This window comes from Symphalangus syndactylus, chromosome 11 (assembly GCF_028878055.3).
Source record: "Symphalangus syndactylus isolate Jambi chromosome 11, NHGRI_mSymSyn1-v2.1_pri, whole genome shotgun sequence".
NCBI lineage: Eukaryota > Metazoa > Chordata > Mammalia > Primates > Hylobatidae > Symphalangus > Symphalangus syndactylus.
The window spans coordinates 134,146,618-134,160,925 of NC_072433.2; the positions used below are offsets into that span (position 1 = coordinate 134,146,618).

At 57.0% G+C, this 14,308-nt stretch overlaps 1 protein-coding gene across 2 annotated transcripts; it reads right to left on the reverse strand.

The window, feature by feature from the left end:
- Nucleotides 1-462: 462 nt before the first annotated feature.
- Nucleotides 463-9,279, reverse strand: SNAI3 (snail family transcriptional repressor 3). Of its 2 annotated transcripts, XM_063612550.1 has the most exons (4): nucleotides 9,080-9,279; nucleotides 3,850-4,470; nucleotides 1,206-1,407; nucleotides 463-1,083 (listed from the first exon to the last, which is right to left on the reverse strand). In XM_063612550.1, exons 1-3 carry the CDS (start codon nucleotides 9,153-9,155, stop codon nucleotides 1,226-1,228), a joined length of 879 nt encoding a protein of 292 aa, XP_063468620.1. In that variant the 5' UTR covers nucleotides 9,156-9,279; the 3' UTR covers nucleotides 463-1,083; nucleotides 1,206-1,225. The 2 variants fall into 2 exon arrangements, with proteins under 2 accessions (XP_063468620.1, XP_055088765.1); XM_055232790.2 differs by having other exon boundaries at nucleotides 463-1,407; nucleotides 9,080-9,267.
- Nucleotides 9,280-14,308: the final 5,029 nt, after the last annotated feature.

Genomic DNA, 14,308 nt, shown 5'->3' on the forward strand with positions numbered 1-14,308 from the left:
GCCCCAGATACCACGGGTGGACAGAGGCCCAGATCTTCTGCAAAATGGCAGTGATCAGGTCAGACCCTGGCAGCGCTTGAGGGCTGCGGCAGGAGCCCTGAGTCCTCTCTTCTGATCAGGCAGCAGGGAGGACTCACTGCCCCCAGCTGCGGTCTCGGCCCTCTACCTGGCATATGCTGGAGCCTCTCGGCCATTCCTCTGTGCCATGGGATGCCCTCCCACTCCTGCACTGGCTTCTGACCACGACGGCACCCCTGCTCACCCGATGGCAGAGTCCCCACCTCTCAGAAGAGTTTTTCACAGTGGCAGGCCCTGACCCAGAGTCTCCTGCCTACTTGGTGGCTAAAGGCCCCAGGCGATCCCCGAATCCTGCTGTCTCAGGGAGTTTTTCCGAGTCCCACTTCCTCCACAGAACCAGGGGATTGGCCAAGACTCAAAGCTTCGAAGAAAGGAACATGCAGGTGTGCAGAGACCATTTATTACCACACAGCTATTCTTGCCTGGGAAGCTGAGTGCCCTGAGACCCCAGCCCCCTGAGGCTCTGAGCAGGACAAATCCCAGAGGTACTCCGCCTCATCCCAACACACCTGAACCAGCAATCTTGGGCTCTCCCAGTACTGCCCCATCTTCCGGAAAGTCTAGTGAGGTGGGGAGGGCATGTGTGTGTACATACATGTTGGAGTGTGTGTGCACATGCGCATAGACGTGTGACATGGGACAGCTTGTTCCAGACCCCAAACCAAAGGCTGGCGGGGGCCTGCTGAGAGGTAGTTGTGCCTGCTGAGGAAGGACCACAGGGCCGTGCTCACCGTAAGGCAGAACCGTTCATTTCTGCCGCAAGGGAACTAGGCAGCATTGCGAGCCGTCTGGCCGCAGTGCCGGGCCACGCTGGTGGCCATCTCCCCAAGGCTCTGACTCTTGGAAGGGTAGACCCAGAGACCTGACCATGTTGAAATGGAACCATGGCTCTTGTTCTGATGAAAGTCTTGCCTGGGAGAGGAGTCTCCTCTGAGTGGGCTCCACGGGGTGAGAGGCCTGGGTGAGTGTCCTCCAGCCCAGTGGGCCCGCTGGACTTCTTTGGTTCTGATTGGACACAGATATGGAGTATGCACCAAGTGTGAGGCCAGGCCCTGCCCTCCCAGACTCCTGGCTCCTCTGGCGACAGGAGGGACACCAGCTCTCGGGGTGAGGCCCATCCCTCCTACCTGCGCCGACCACATGCCTCTCAGGGGCCCGGGCAGCAGCCAGACTCCTCGTGCCGCGCCAGGAGGGACATGCGTGAGAAGGTCTTGGCGCAGCGCTGGCACTGGTACTTCTTGGTGTCTGAGTGCGTTTGCAGATGGGCGCGAAGGTTGGAGCGGTCGGCAAAGGCCCTGCTGCAGTGCGAGCAGGCATAGGGCTTCTCCCCTGTGGGAGGAAGAAGGGGGCCAGTGACACCATGGAAGATGGCCTGAAGGCTAAAGCACCCACCCTGACCATCAATGGATACTCCCATCCCTTCCCCACAAATGCTCACAGCCCGAGCACCCAAGGCTGAGCTGTGTGGGGACGGGGTGGCACGCCACACCTGGGCGAGACACATCACCGGAAGCCCCTCTCAGGAGCACAGGCAGCCACAGGTGCTAGATCTCCTAGTGTTGCTGCGATAGCCCTCCCGGAGGCCTTGGCCACTGGGAGAGGACGGGGGAGCACTGGGAGCCTCTGGCAGCTGTTTCTGGCCACGACAGGCAAGTGGGGGGTCTGGCCAGCTCCAGCAGAATCCAGAGCGGGGGCGGAGCTGTGGACCTTGAGGAGGCAGAATTTAGGAACCACCTCCCGTCAGGACAACAGGGGATCTGGACAAAGTCCTGTTGGGACCTTGGCCCAACACCTGTAAAGCGAAGGGTGACTGGGAATCATTTGTTCATTCCTGTAGCCCCATAGAGTCCTGAGAGACCGCGGCCTGCAGCCCCTGAGGGGCCCAGAGCACCTGCATTCCTGCTGGTGGGACACTGGACATGCTCCTGCCCAGGCTAGCCTCCTGCAGGGCCTCCCCACACTCCTCACTCCCAGGCTGAGGGCACCAAGCCCCAGGGCCCTTTGTCATAGAAAGGGGGTGTGGGGGGGTGTTGTTTGTCATCAAAGAGTTCAGAAAAACCAGAAAGGATTTCCCAGAGACCTGGAAAAGGCCTTCCCTCTGGCCTGCACCCAGGTGTGACTCAGAAGGTCCCAGTCACAAGAGTCATGACTTAGGGGGTCAGGAACCTCCAGTTAGAAAAAGTGTGAACTAGCAGGCCAGGTGTGGTGGCTCACCCCTGTAATCCCAGCACTTTGGGAGGCCAAGGCGGGTGGATCACAAGGTCAGGAGATTGAGACCATCCTGGCTAACATAGTGAAACCCCATCTCTACTAAAAATACAAAAAATTGGCTGGGTATGGTGGCAGGTGCCTGTAGTCCCAGCTACTCGGGAGGCTGAGGCAGGAGAATGGCGTGAACCTGGGAGGCGGAGCTTGCAGTGAGCTGAGATAGAGCCACTGCAGTCCGGCCTGGGCGAAAGACTGAGACTCCGTCTCAAAAAAAAAAGAAAGAAAAAGTGTGAACTAGCTGGGCACAGTGGCTCATGCCTGTAATCTCAGCACTTTGGGAGGCCAAGGTGAGAAGACAGATTGAGCCCAGAAGTTCAAGACCAGCCTGGGCAACATAGCGAGACCCCCATTTCTACAAATAATTTAAAAGTTGGCTGGGCATAGTGATGCATGTCTGTGGTCCCAGCTACTCAGGAGGCTGAGGCAGGAGAATCACTTGAACCCAGGCAGTCGAAGCTGCAGTGAGCTGCGATCAAACCACTGCACTCCAGCCTGAGCAATAGAGTGAGACCCTGCCTCAGACAAAAAAAAAAAAAGTATGAACCTCTGGGCCTGATGTGGAGACTGAAGCTTATTCCTGCAGCCCTTTCTTCCTTTCTGTTTTTATTCTTTGCACACTGAGGTTGACAGAAAGCCCAGGCAGAGGCTGCTGGCTGGCTCTTGGGAAGAGTAGGCCACTTTTGTACTTTAATGGCATTATGTTTTGGATTTTTTTTTTTTTTTTTTTTGAGACAGAGTCTTGCTCTGTCACCAGGCTGGAGTGCGGTGGCGCCATCTTGGCTCAATGCAACCTCCATGTCCTGGGTTCAAGTGATTCTCCTGCCTCAGTCTCCCAAATAGCTGGAATTACAGGTGTGCACTGCCACGTCCGGTTAATTTTTGTATTTTTAGTAGAGACAGAGTTTCATATGTTGGCCAGGCTGGTCTCGAACTCATGACCTCAGGTGATCCACCTACCTTCGCCTCCTAAAATGCTGGGATTATAGGCGTGAGCCTCCGTGCCTGGTCGGTTTTTTTGTTTTGTTTTGAGTTGGGGTCTCATTCTGTTGCTCAGGCTGGAGTGCAGTGGCATGACCACAGCTCACTGCAGCCTCAACCTCCTGGGCTCAAGTGATCCTCCTGCCTCAGCCTCCTAAGTAGCTGGGCCTACCAGCACGTGCCACCACACTCAGCTGTTTCAATTTTTAGTAGAGACGAGGTCTTGCTTGTTGGCCAGGCTGGTTTTGAACCCCTGGCTTGAAGTGATCCTCCCGCCTCAATCTCCCAAAGTGCTGGGATTACAGGTGTGGCTCCTGCACTGGCCCCTGCTGACACCTGGATTTTGGACTTCTGGCCTCTAGTCTGTGGTCTGTGGGACTTTGTACAGGTAAGTCAAGAGGCAGAAGCTGAATGTGAATGCCCATGCCATTGTTTATAAAATCATCCCTCCTCCTTTTCTAACTCCCACAGCCCACTCTCTTCCCCCAGCCCAGACCGTCCTTGCAGACCTTCACCCTGTCCTACCTGTGTGGGTGCGGACATGGCCCTGCAGTAGCCAGGGCCTGGAGAAGGCCTTGCCACAGATCTTACAGGTGCAGGGCAGCGTGTGGGTGCGGATGTGCATCTTGAGGGCGCCCAGGCTGGTATACTCCTTGTCGCAGTACTTGCAGGTGAAGACGCGCCCCACCTGCAGGTGGCAGTGCAGCTGCCGGTGCCTGGCCAGCCCGGCCAGCGTGTGGTAGGGTTTGTGGCAGTGGAAGCACTCAAAGCCGCCGGGGGCTCGGGGCTTCCGCTCCGCCCCAAGCAGTTTTTCTGGAGCCCCGTGCCGGTCTGGGCCCAGGATGGGGGACCACCGTGTGGGCAGCACCAGCAGTGGGGGCAGGTTGAGGTGGTTCAGGCTGTCTTTGAGGGGTACAATGGCGGCCCGGCTGGCCCGAGGGTCGACCCGGCTGACTTCCAAGGCGTCCGGCCCAGAGGCCCCCAGAGCTTCCTCGATCCGTGGCAGGAGGGGCAGGGAGATGCAGGAGACGGCTGAAGAGCGGTCCCAGGGCTGGGGAAGGTCGGTGGGCACAGAAGGGGCCTCCTTGTCTTGGGGGAGGAGGGGCACCACCAGTCCCCCACAGGCAGAGCAGGCACCATTGATTTCTAGAGGGGTGGAGGGGAGAGAATATAAAGATGAAGACTGAATCCCCTGCACTTTGTGTTTCCAACTCCGATTCATGGACCCAGTCACAGCCCATCAGCAGCCTAGCGTGGGAGGTGTAGCCGGGAGCCTGCGTGCAGACCCAGCTTGCAAGGGAACTGGCAGTGCTGTGCAGGGAAGTGACGGCGTGGCCAGGAGTGGAGTCATTTAAAACAAGAAGGCCCCGCGGTCTAGAGAGCGAATCTCACTTCCTCTTTAGACACAAAGAAACATCTGACGGGACCCTTCGTGTTCAGGACCGTGAAACAGGCCTCGTGGGTAAAGGAGGGCCCTTTATGCCTCGGCTGGGCGGGCCCCTCTGATGAGCCCCACCCACCTCTGGAGAAGTCCCAGCCTGGGCCGGCATCCTTCAGGCGCCCACGCAGCAGCCATCAGTCAGACGCTTGGCAGCAAGGTGCCGGCTGACTGTAAAATCAGCCCGCTCATAACTAATCACCCTCCAGTCACCCCACAATCACCCCTCGAGCATCTCCTTTTGTGGATAATGAGGCAGTGAGCTCAGAAGCCTCCCTGGCCGCTGACCAGTGCCCACTCTGCTGTGCTCTGAACACAGCCGAGCCACATGGCTGGGGTGCTCTGGCCCGGGCTTTCAGTATTACCCCTGGCTGGGCTCCTTCCCAGGATGGTGGTTCCTGTATTTGGGGGCTGGCACACCGCACACCACATGGTTGATCCACTTAAGGGCAGCAGCCCCCAGATAAACAGGTTAGTCTGCAGGTAAGAGTTAAACTCCATATTTCCCCAAAGCCAAAATCTCCCAACAGCCCTCAATCCCTTTCTTACTCTATATGTGCTAAAATGGATCTCTGGCTCTGTTTCTATCTCCGTGCTGAGGCTTTGGGTAGAGAGAGACAACGCATAGAATAGGAGAAAATATTTGCAAATCAGACTTCTGATCAGGAATAGCATCTAGAACACTAGAACATATAAAGGATGTTAGCAAGTCAACAATAAAAAGACAAATAATAGAATTTGAATATGGGCAACGGTTTTTTTTTTAGAGACGGAGTCTCGCTCTGTCGCCAGGCTGGAGTGCAGTGGCGCGATCTTGGCTCACTGCAACCTCCACCTCCTGGGTTCAAGCGATTCTCCTGCCTCAGCCTTCTGCGTAGCTGGGAGTACAGGCACCTGCCACCACGCCTGGCTAATTTTTTTGTATTTTTCTAGTAGAGACAGGATTTCACTGTGTTAGCCAGGATGGTCTCGATCTCCTGACCAGGTGATCCACCTGCCTCGGCCTCCCAAAGTGCTGGGATTACAGGTGTGAGCCACCACACCTGGCCCCCCCCCTTTTTTTTTTTTTTTTTTGGAGACAGAGTCTCGCTCTGTCGCCCAGGCTGGAGTGCAGTGGCGTGAATTCAGCTCACTGCAACCTGCAACCTCCACCTCCCAGGTCGAAATGATTCTCCTGCCTCAGCCTCCCAAGTAGCTGGGATTACAGGTGTGCACCACCATGCCTGATTAATTTTTTTTTCCCCAGATGGAGTCTTGCTCTGTCACCCAGGCTGGAGTGCAATGGCGTGATCTAGGCTCATTGCAACCTCTGCCTCCCTGGTTCAAGCAATTCTCCTGCCTCGGCCTCCCGAGTAGCTGGGATTACAGGCATGTGCCACCACACCTGGCTTGTTTTTGTATTCTTAGTAGAGACAGGGTTTTACCATGTTGGTCAGGCTGGTCTCGAACTGTTGGCCTTGTGATCCGCCTGCCTCAGCCTCCCAAAGTACTGGGATTACAGGCATGAGCCACCGTGCCTGGCCCTTTATTTTTATTTTTTACTTTTATTTTTATTTTATTTATTTATTTATTTATTTATTTTTTGAGATGGAGTCTCACTCTTGTCACCCAGGCTGGAGTGCAATGGCGCGATCCCAGCTCACTGCAACCTCCGCCTCCCAGGTTCAAACAATTCTCCTGCCTCAGCCTCCTGATAGCTGGGATTACAGGCACCTGCCACCATGCCCAGCTAATTTTTGTATGTTTAGTAGACACGGGTTTTTGTCACCTTGGCCAGACTGGTCTCAAACTCTGGCCTCAAGTGATCTGCCCACCTCAGCCTCCCAAAGTGCTGGATTACAAGCGTGAGCTACCGCACCCGGCCTGGGCAAGGGATTTGAATAACTATTTTTCCAAAGATGATACACAAATGACCGATGAACACAGGCAAAGATGCTCAATGCCATTACCATCAGGGAAGCACAAATCGCAATCATAATGAGATGCTCACACCCAGTAGGACTGATAAAAATAGACACTAACAAGTGCTGTGAGGATGAGGAGGAATAGGGGATTCAAAGGAACGCCTCCCATCTGCCACTGTCTCCTGACCTGACCTTCTCCCACCCTCAGTTTTCCTGATTACAGAGTCATCAGGTTTCTGTCCACCCAGAAGTGAGGGCAATGACAGGATAAGAGGCAGCATCCAAGAGAGTTCTGGGGAGACAGCATTGGGGGAGCCCTGGGTTTCCCGGCTTTGCTGGGGCCTCTCTGCAGGAGAAAGTCACCATTTCTTGTCTCCGTCTCTAAGACATGGCCACCTTTCTGCCTCCAGGCATTGTCACAGAGCCAGGACCCTGTTTGTGGGCCCAGTGGCTGAGCCCAGAGGCAGGATGGGGCAAGAGACAGTCTTGCCCCGTCAGGCTGACCATGTGTTTCTGCTGGGATTTTAAATGCTTTTCCCATACTCTCTGGGTTTTGCTTGCTTTTTTATTCACGCTGCGGTCCAGATCCTGGGGAGAAGAGACTGTTTTGTTTTGTTTTGAGACGGAGTCTTGCTCTGTTGCCCAGGTTGGAGTGCAGGGGCGCCATCGTGGCTGACTGCACCCTCCATCTCCTGAGTTCAGGCGATTCTCCTACCTCAGCCTCCTCAGTATCTGGGATTACAGGCACCCGCCAGCACACCCGGGTAATTTCTGTATTTTTAGTAGGCACGGGGTTTTGCCACGTTGGCCAGGCTGGTTTCGAACTCTTGACCTCAGGTGATCTGTCCACCTTGGCCTCCCAAAGTTCTGAGATTACAGGCGTGAGCCACCACACCCAGCTGAAGAGACTGTTAAGTACCTCACTGGCTTCAGGGGTTCCCTGGGGAGCCATAGGAGCCACTTATTTAAAAGGAGAGATTGAGGGGCCCCAAATCCCAGCACCTGAGGTCTATCCTGGGGTAACATCTTGGCAGAAAGTCGTCCGGGCCCCCGGCTGTCAGAAAGCCAGGCAGCTGGGGCTACAGTGAGGAGGGGAGCAGGGGCGGGGAGCAGAGGGCACTGCGGGGCAGCACAGCTACTCACGACAGTTGCCCGCTGGGCTCAGCACAGCTACCCAGATTGGCACACTCGGATGGACCCTAAGCAACACTTTGAAACTTGCAACTATGACCCGTGTAAATTCCGTTTTCCATCATATCTGTGGTTACATGCGCATCCACATACACTTAACTGAAGCCAGTGTTCTTCACCTTGAGCCAGGCACTCCAACAGTTCCTGCTCTATTTTGTTTTACAAAACTGCTGGTGGCGACTCATGAAACTGATTTCAAAATGCACATTTGAAAAGCATGGTCCTAGCTGGCACCCCCTGGTGGCAGCCTGGGCCTCGGGTGTGGGTCCAGGTGGGATCCCCCCCTACCCCCAACTCTGGGTTCTGAGCTGGGATAAAGGCCTCTTGGGGGTGTTGCTGGGGCCCCTAGCCCCAGCAGTGCCCTTCCTGCTCTCTCCCACGGGCCACAGAGCGTGAGTCCCGACCACTGCGTCCGCTGGCACCCCTCCGTGGGTTTTTGTCCCAAGAAGCTGCCAAGCCAGGTGGGGACGGCTCTCACTGCCCGCGTGGCAGGCTGTCCTCTGAAGGACAGAGTCCTCTTCTCTCGTGTCTTTAAGCCTAGCAGGCAGTGGGAATGAACGGGCAGCTCGGTTGCTGGGCACCCATCTCCCCAGCCTAGCCGGTGTGTGGAGGATTGCAGCCCTTTAGCCCAGCCTGGCCAGGCAAGCCTGCCGGGGTGAGCGGGAGGGCTTCTGGGGTGAGGGGAGGTGGGGGAGGGAGGGAGACCACGGGAGGAGGCTCACCTGAACAGAATGCAGGAGGAGCAGTGCCTTTGCACCAGAAAGGGCCCATGTGTCCTTCTCACCATACCCTGTGCTTACACCCCCAGTCAGCATGCTCCGGGGGTCCCTGAGCCGGGCCGCCCTAGACGGCCCTCCCTCCCTCCCACCACCCCGCGACCCCTCCCAAACGTGTGTGCCGGGAAGATGACTCCGAGGTCCATTTGGCTGGGGCTGTAGTGGTTGGGACGGGCGGCTGTATATAAGGGGTGAGTTCCAGAGAGACTTGGGAGCTTAGAAAACTTCTCCAAGTGGGGAGAGAATCCCGCCCGCCCTGCAGTGGAGGCGCCCGTGGGCCACCTACCTCCCTGCAGTCGCAGCCGCTGCGCAGAGGCGCCGGCTCTTTCTCCTCCCACCTGGAACAGGTGTTCCCCCAGCCCCCGCTCCCAGGGGCCTCTCTCTCTCTCTCTCTCGCCCCGCAGGGTCGAGTCCCAGCAGGGGCTCGGAGATCGGGTAGTCAGTACCTCTCTGCGGCTCCAGCCGCCGGTAGTTGGGGACCCTGTGGCTGGAGTGCGTTTTCACTAGGAAGGAGCGCGGCATGTTCTCCTCCCGGGCGGCAGGCCGGGGTGGGCTGGGGCGGGAGGGGCGCGCTTGGGTCCGGACTGCTGTGTCCGCCGGCGCTTGCGGGCAGCGCCAGGCCCGGGCAGGTGCGGAAGGGGTCAGGCTCATTAGCATAGCACACCGCCTTCGCCAACCAGCGCCCGGCGCGAGTGGGGCGGGGCCAAGGGGGCGGAGCTGAGGGCGAGGCGGGGTCGCGGGCAACACGCCCAGGACAGGTGCGCCGGCGGGGCGGGGCAGAGAGCGGGTGGCCGCCGGTGTCCTCTCCACGGGACTTCTCTGGCGCGCGCGCCGCCGAGTCACACACCGACCACTCGGGCCTGGCCACCCACTCGCCGTGAGTGAAAGGACAGAGTTCAAAGCTGAGGGTAAACCGAGCTGAGAATTACTTAACACAGTAAGATAGGCATTGAGTTGAACCCACTGTTTGGAGAATATTTTGTTTCTGATGAACTATTCCATCTTCGCAGTCGCGCGGCCCCCGCGTTTCCTTCCCCACGTTATCTCAGCTACGATGTTTCCTCTGCACGGCAGGATTGATGGAGAAAGGCTAAGAAATCGGAAGTTGGGTCTACTGGACGATCCTAGTAGCGGCCCCCAGTCAGTTCCCTGGAACAAGCCCGGGACCGATGGCCTGGGGAGAGTGGCCCTTTCTACATGGGCCGCAGTCTCCGAAAACTTCCCACCTGGAAACAGCGCTTTAGGAATTTGCCCAGTGCTTCCAGAAAGCTCTTTTTTGGAAGACAGAGGACTTGGCCTGTAATTCCCAGGGGGTTGGACATGGTTATGGGAAATTTAATAAAACGGGCGAATCACATGAATTCTGCAACAGCTGCACGTGTGACCTGGGCAAGCCGTTTCCCTCCTTTGTGGTCCTGTAGAACCCTCAGGGCCTTAAAGAGCTGGGAGCCGCTGTGTCCAGTGTCTGGGCCTCTTTTGACATGGACATTTCATAACGTTAGGGGCCAGGTGGGGCCGTCTCTGGGCTGGCGTGCACATATGGTGTCCCTGGCTGTGCCACCGGCCTGCCTCCCTGGCAGGGCTTCCACCTCAGAGCTGGGTGGCCTTTGCCGTCTGTGGGCCGGGGGTGAGGAAGGTGGGGGGTGGTGAGTCCATGGAAGCTCTGAGGGACAGACAGCAGGGCAGAAGGCCATGTCACACCAGCATCCCACATCCCACATCCAGGGTGTGAAAAGCTGGGCTAGTATCAGCCCCAGTTTGCCAATGAAAAAAACCAAGGCTGTGAGGCTGGGCTCAGTAGCTCACGCCTGTAATCCCAGCACTGTGGGAGGCTGAGACAAGAGGACTGCTTGAGCCCAGGAGTTTGAGACCAGCCTGAAAAACAAGATGAGATCCCGTATCTACAAAAAAAAAAAAATTGTTTTAATTAGCCAGGCTAATTAAACCCATCTTCAGTTCCAGCTACTCAGGAGGCTGAGGAGGGAGGATTGCTTGTTGCAGTAGCCTCCAGGAGGTGGAGGCTGCTGTGAGCTATGATGACCCCACTGCACTCTAGTCTGGACAACAGAGCAAGACCCTGTCTCAAAAAATTAAAAAAAAAAAAAAAAAAGAAGATCAAGGCTGTGAGAGGTTAGGACACAGTAGGATTGGGACCCAGCCATACTCCAGCTTGTCTGCCACTTGGTGAGGGGAGTGGAAGGACAGGTGGGGGCGTCCCTGGAAGAAGGTGCCCGCCTCTCCTGCAACCACAGCCTGGCACCACCCTGCTGGGAGTGTGGATTTCAGAGGACACATGCCTGCCTTCTGCTTATTCACCTGTTCCTCGCCTGGAAAGGTTTCTATTTATAACCTCTCTTCCTTCTCTCTCTCCCTTGCAGACACAGATAACGCTTGCAGATACCTGAGCCAAGCCTCCACCCACACCGTCCCTCCCCGCCCACCTACCCGTTGTGTGGCCACCCGCCAAGCCCCAGCAAGCTTATCTTGTAATCCCAGCTAGAGCCTGGTGTTACTCTGGGCTGCTGTAGCCCTCCTGTGGAGAATGGCTGATCTCATCCTGGGAACGCCCCAGAGAGCCTGTGAGCACCTTTGGGGTGGGGTCCTAAGGCTGCCGCAACAACTTGCCCCTCAGGGACAGTCAAGTCAGCTGCAGACTCACTCTTCAGCTGTGACGTACAGGGCAGTGTCCAGGCTGGACCCAATAAGGCCCCACAGAGGGAAACATCAGCGTCCCCCTTCCCACATGTACAGCCTTGGGGATGGGGATTGGGGGAGGGCGGCCGTCTCCATCCTTTCCGTGTCCTCCGTTCCTCATTGCTGGCAGCTTGGCTTTGGGGGTTAAACTTACGTGCCCCTGCGGTGGGAAACCCATGCATGGCCCGTCGCCTGCTAGACCCGCCCTCTTGAACTGCAGCAGGCGGCCCAGGTCCTTGCCCCCTTCCCTGGACGTCTAGGACATCGGGATGATGACTTGTGCTGGGCCCGGCAGCCTGACCCCTCCCATCTGCCTCCATCTGACGCCCAAGAGCGGTTTTCCAGTGGGGAGCTCACCCCAGGAACTGCTGGTCAGGGCAGAAACGTTACAGTTCCATTTATGTTGACATTTTCATCCTTCCTATGCATATGTCTTCCTGCTTTCCTGGTTTTACAGTGAATATAACCATAGTGCCTGGAGATGTGCACACAGGTATCCATCAAGATAGACATCTCTGCCATCATTGACTGTTGTTTTTAGACGGAGTCTCACTCTAACCTCCGCCTCCTGGGTTCAAGCAATTCTCCTGCCTCAGCCTCCCAAGTAGCTGGGATTACAGGTGGGCACCACCATGCCCAGCTAATTTTTGTATTTTTACTAGAGACTGGGTTTCACCATGTTGGCTAGGCTGGTCTTGAACTCCTGATCTCAAGTGATCCGCCCGCCTCGGCCTCCCAAAGTGCTGGGATTACAGGCAGGAGCCACTGCTCATTTTTTATTGATAGGGCTTTATGACCCAAACCTTGGAAACGCTCACTCCACATTAGAACACACTCCTTGAGAGCTAGAGCACGGGGGGCTCAGCCCTTGCTGCCTGCGCAATGCCCGCCTGTGGTCAGGTGCGTGCTGGGGGTTCAGCAGGGCTTGTTGAACCGGATGGAAGAGAAGCAGGAGCTTGCAGACAGCGTGGCCTTTCTAGAGGCCCTGCCCCATGCTCTGGGGGCACGTAGGCCCTGTCTGTCTCGAGTGGAGACACTCAGGTGAAGACCCAGGCCCTCAAAGGAGAGCCTGGCAGCTGGGCCTTGGTTGTCCTCGGACTCAGAGAGATGGCCCCTTCTGCAGGAGCAGAGGCAGTTCATCGAGGCCGACGTCCTGACTCGGGACAATCCCATGCGGCCCAAGGTCGTGGGCCCATAGAAACGTGAACCCAGTGCTTGAAATCTCCATGTCCAGCCAGACCGGGCGTCACTGTGTGCTTGGTCCCCCTCTGTGAAGGGGAACTCACTGTTTATGGCCGCTCACACCACCGTCTGAGGGCCGGATTCTCAGGGGGAGGGTGGTTCTTTTTTTTTTATTTTTGAGACGGAGTCTCTGTCGCCCAGACTGGAGTGCAGTGGCGTGATCTTGGCTCACCGCAACCTCCACCTCCTGGGCTCAAGCGATTCTTCTGCCTCGGCCTCCCAAGTAGCTGGGATTACAGGCATGTGCCACCATGTCTGGCTAATTTTTGTATTTTTTAGTAGAGACGAGATTTCACCATGTTGACCAGGCTGGTCTCCAACTCCTGACTTCAGGTGATCCACCTGCCTCGGCCTCCCAAACTGTTGGGATTACAGGCGTGAGCCACCGCACCTGGCCAGGAAGGGTGGTTCTTAAGCTGGGGTTCGGTGGACACATCCTGTGTGATATGGGGGTCCTGAGAGGCAGACAGGGTTGTTTTCAGAGCCCCCAGCAAAACTGTCTTTCAGTGCCAGTGCCAGTGCCAGGTGGCTGGCAGCCCTGTGCTCTTGGGGGATGAAGGGGATGGACGTGGTATTTGCCATGTGCCTTTCCTGGGATGTCTTTTGCCTGGCAGATGGCCTAATGCCTAGTTGTCTGACATGCTACCATGAGTCCCTCCAGGAAACTTGCTCACACTGGCAAACGCCCCGTGGCTCCTGTCTGATTCACGTCCAGCTTATGCCTGCCTGACCATCGCTCTGGTGTTGGGAGCCTGCCCTGTGTCCCCCACGACCCCCAGAAAACCCAGCCTGGGCAGCCCCTGATTCTTCCTTGTGGAAGGTGCAAATTCAGTCCCCACCGCAATAGGAAACACGTTCAAAGACTTACTACTCACAGATCATGGGCAGGGAGGGCGCCAGGAGTGGGGAGGGCCATCCTCCGTCCCCATATCCCACAAGGCAGAAGTGAAGGGTCAGGCAGAGAGAAGAGAGTGTGTGGCAACGTGCCGTACGCACAGGGAATGGGGAGTGGTCACTGCAGGTTCAGGAGCAAATGCCTGAATGGTCTGATTAAAGGAAGTGCAGGGAGCGCGGGGAGCCCAGGCTCCCGGGTGGGAGAGACGCCCCTAAGTGCTCATCTCTGGCCACTGACATGGGCAGTTGAGCGTGGTGTCCTTCTGGTGCCCAGGCTGCGGGCTTGGCTGTGCTGCCCATTAGAACAGTCCCTGCCCACACCACCCGTAAGACACATGAAACTGTACAATGCCTCAGCACAGGCCAGGGAGAGTGACCGGTGCTGAGGGGGCTCTTGGGCCTGCGGCAGATGAGGTGGGAATTGAGCCATCAAGCAGCGAGGCAGCGTGCATGTGAGTCTGCAGGCCACAGGCGTGTTTGTGCGTGTGTCCATGGGCGTATGCGTGTGGGAAGTCACAGTAGCTGCTCTGAGGTGACACGGAGGCTGGGCATCAGCGGGTAAGTCCCGGGCGCCAGGAGAGGGATCTGTGGGGTCCCCAGGATCATCCTGCAGAGTCGCATACCTGAGCTCAGTTCCAACTCTGCCGTCCGCTCTCTGCCAGGGTCCTTTGAGATTCCCACCTGTCGTGTGAGGGAGCTGACACCTTACTCGAGGCAGGCGGTGGGGCCACGCTCTGCAGCTGAGGGAAGGAGGAACTCAGGCCCACTGAGTGTGTTCTCTCGTCCAGCCACAAAGGGAGCGATGCCTGCCGGACAAGGGGCTGGGGCCGCATCACTCCTGGGAC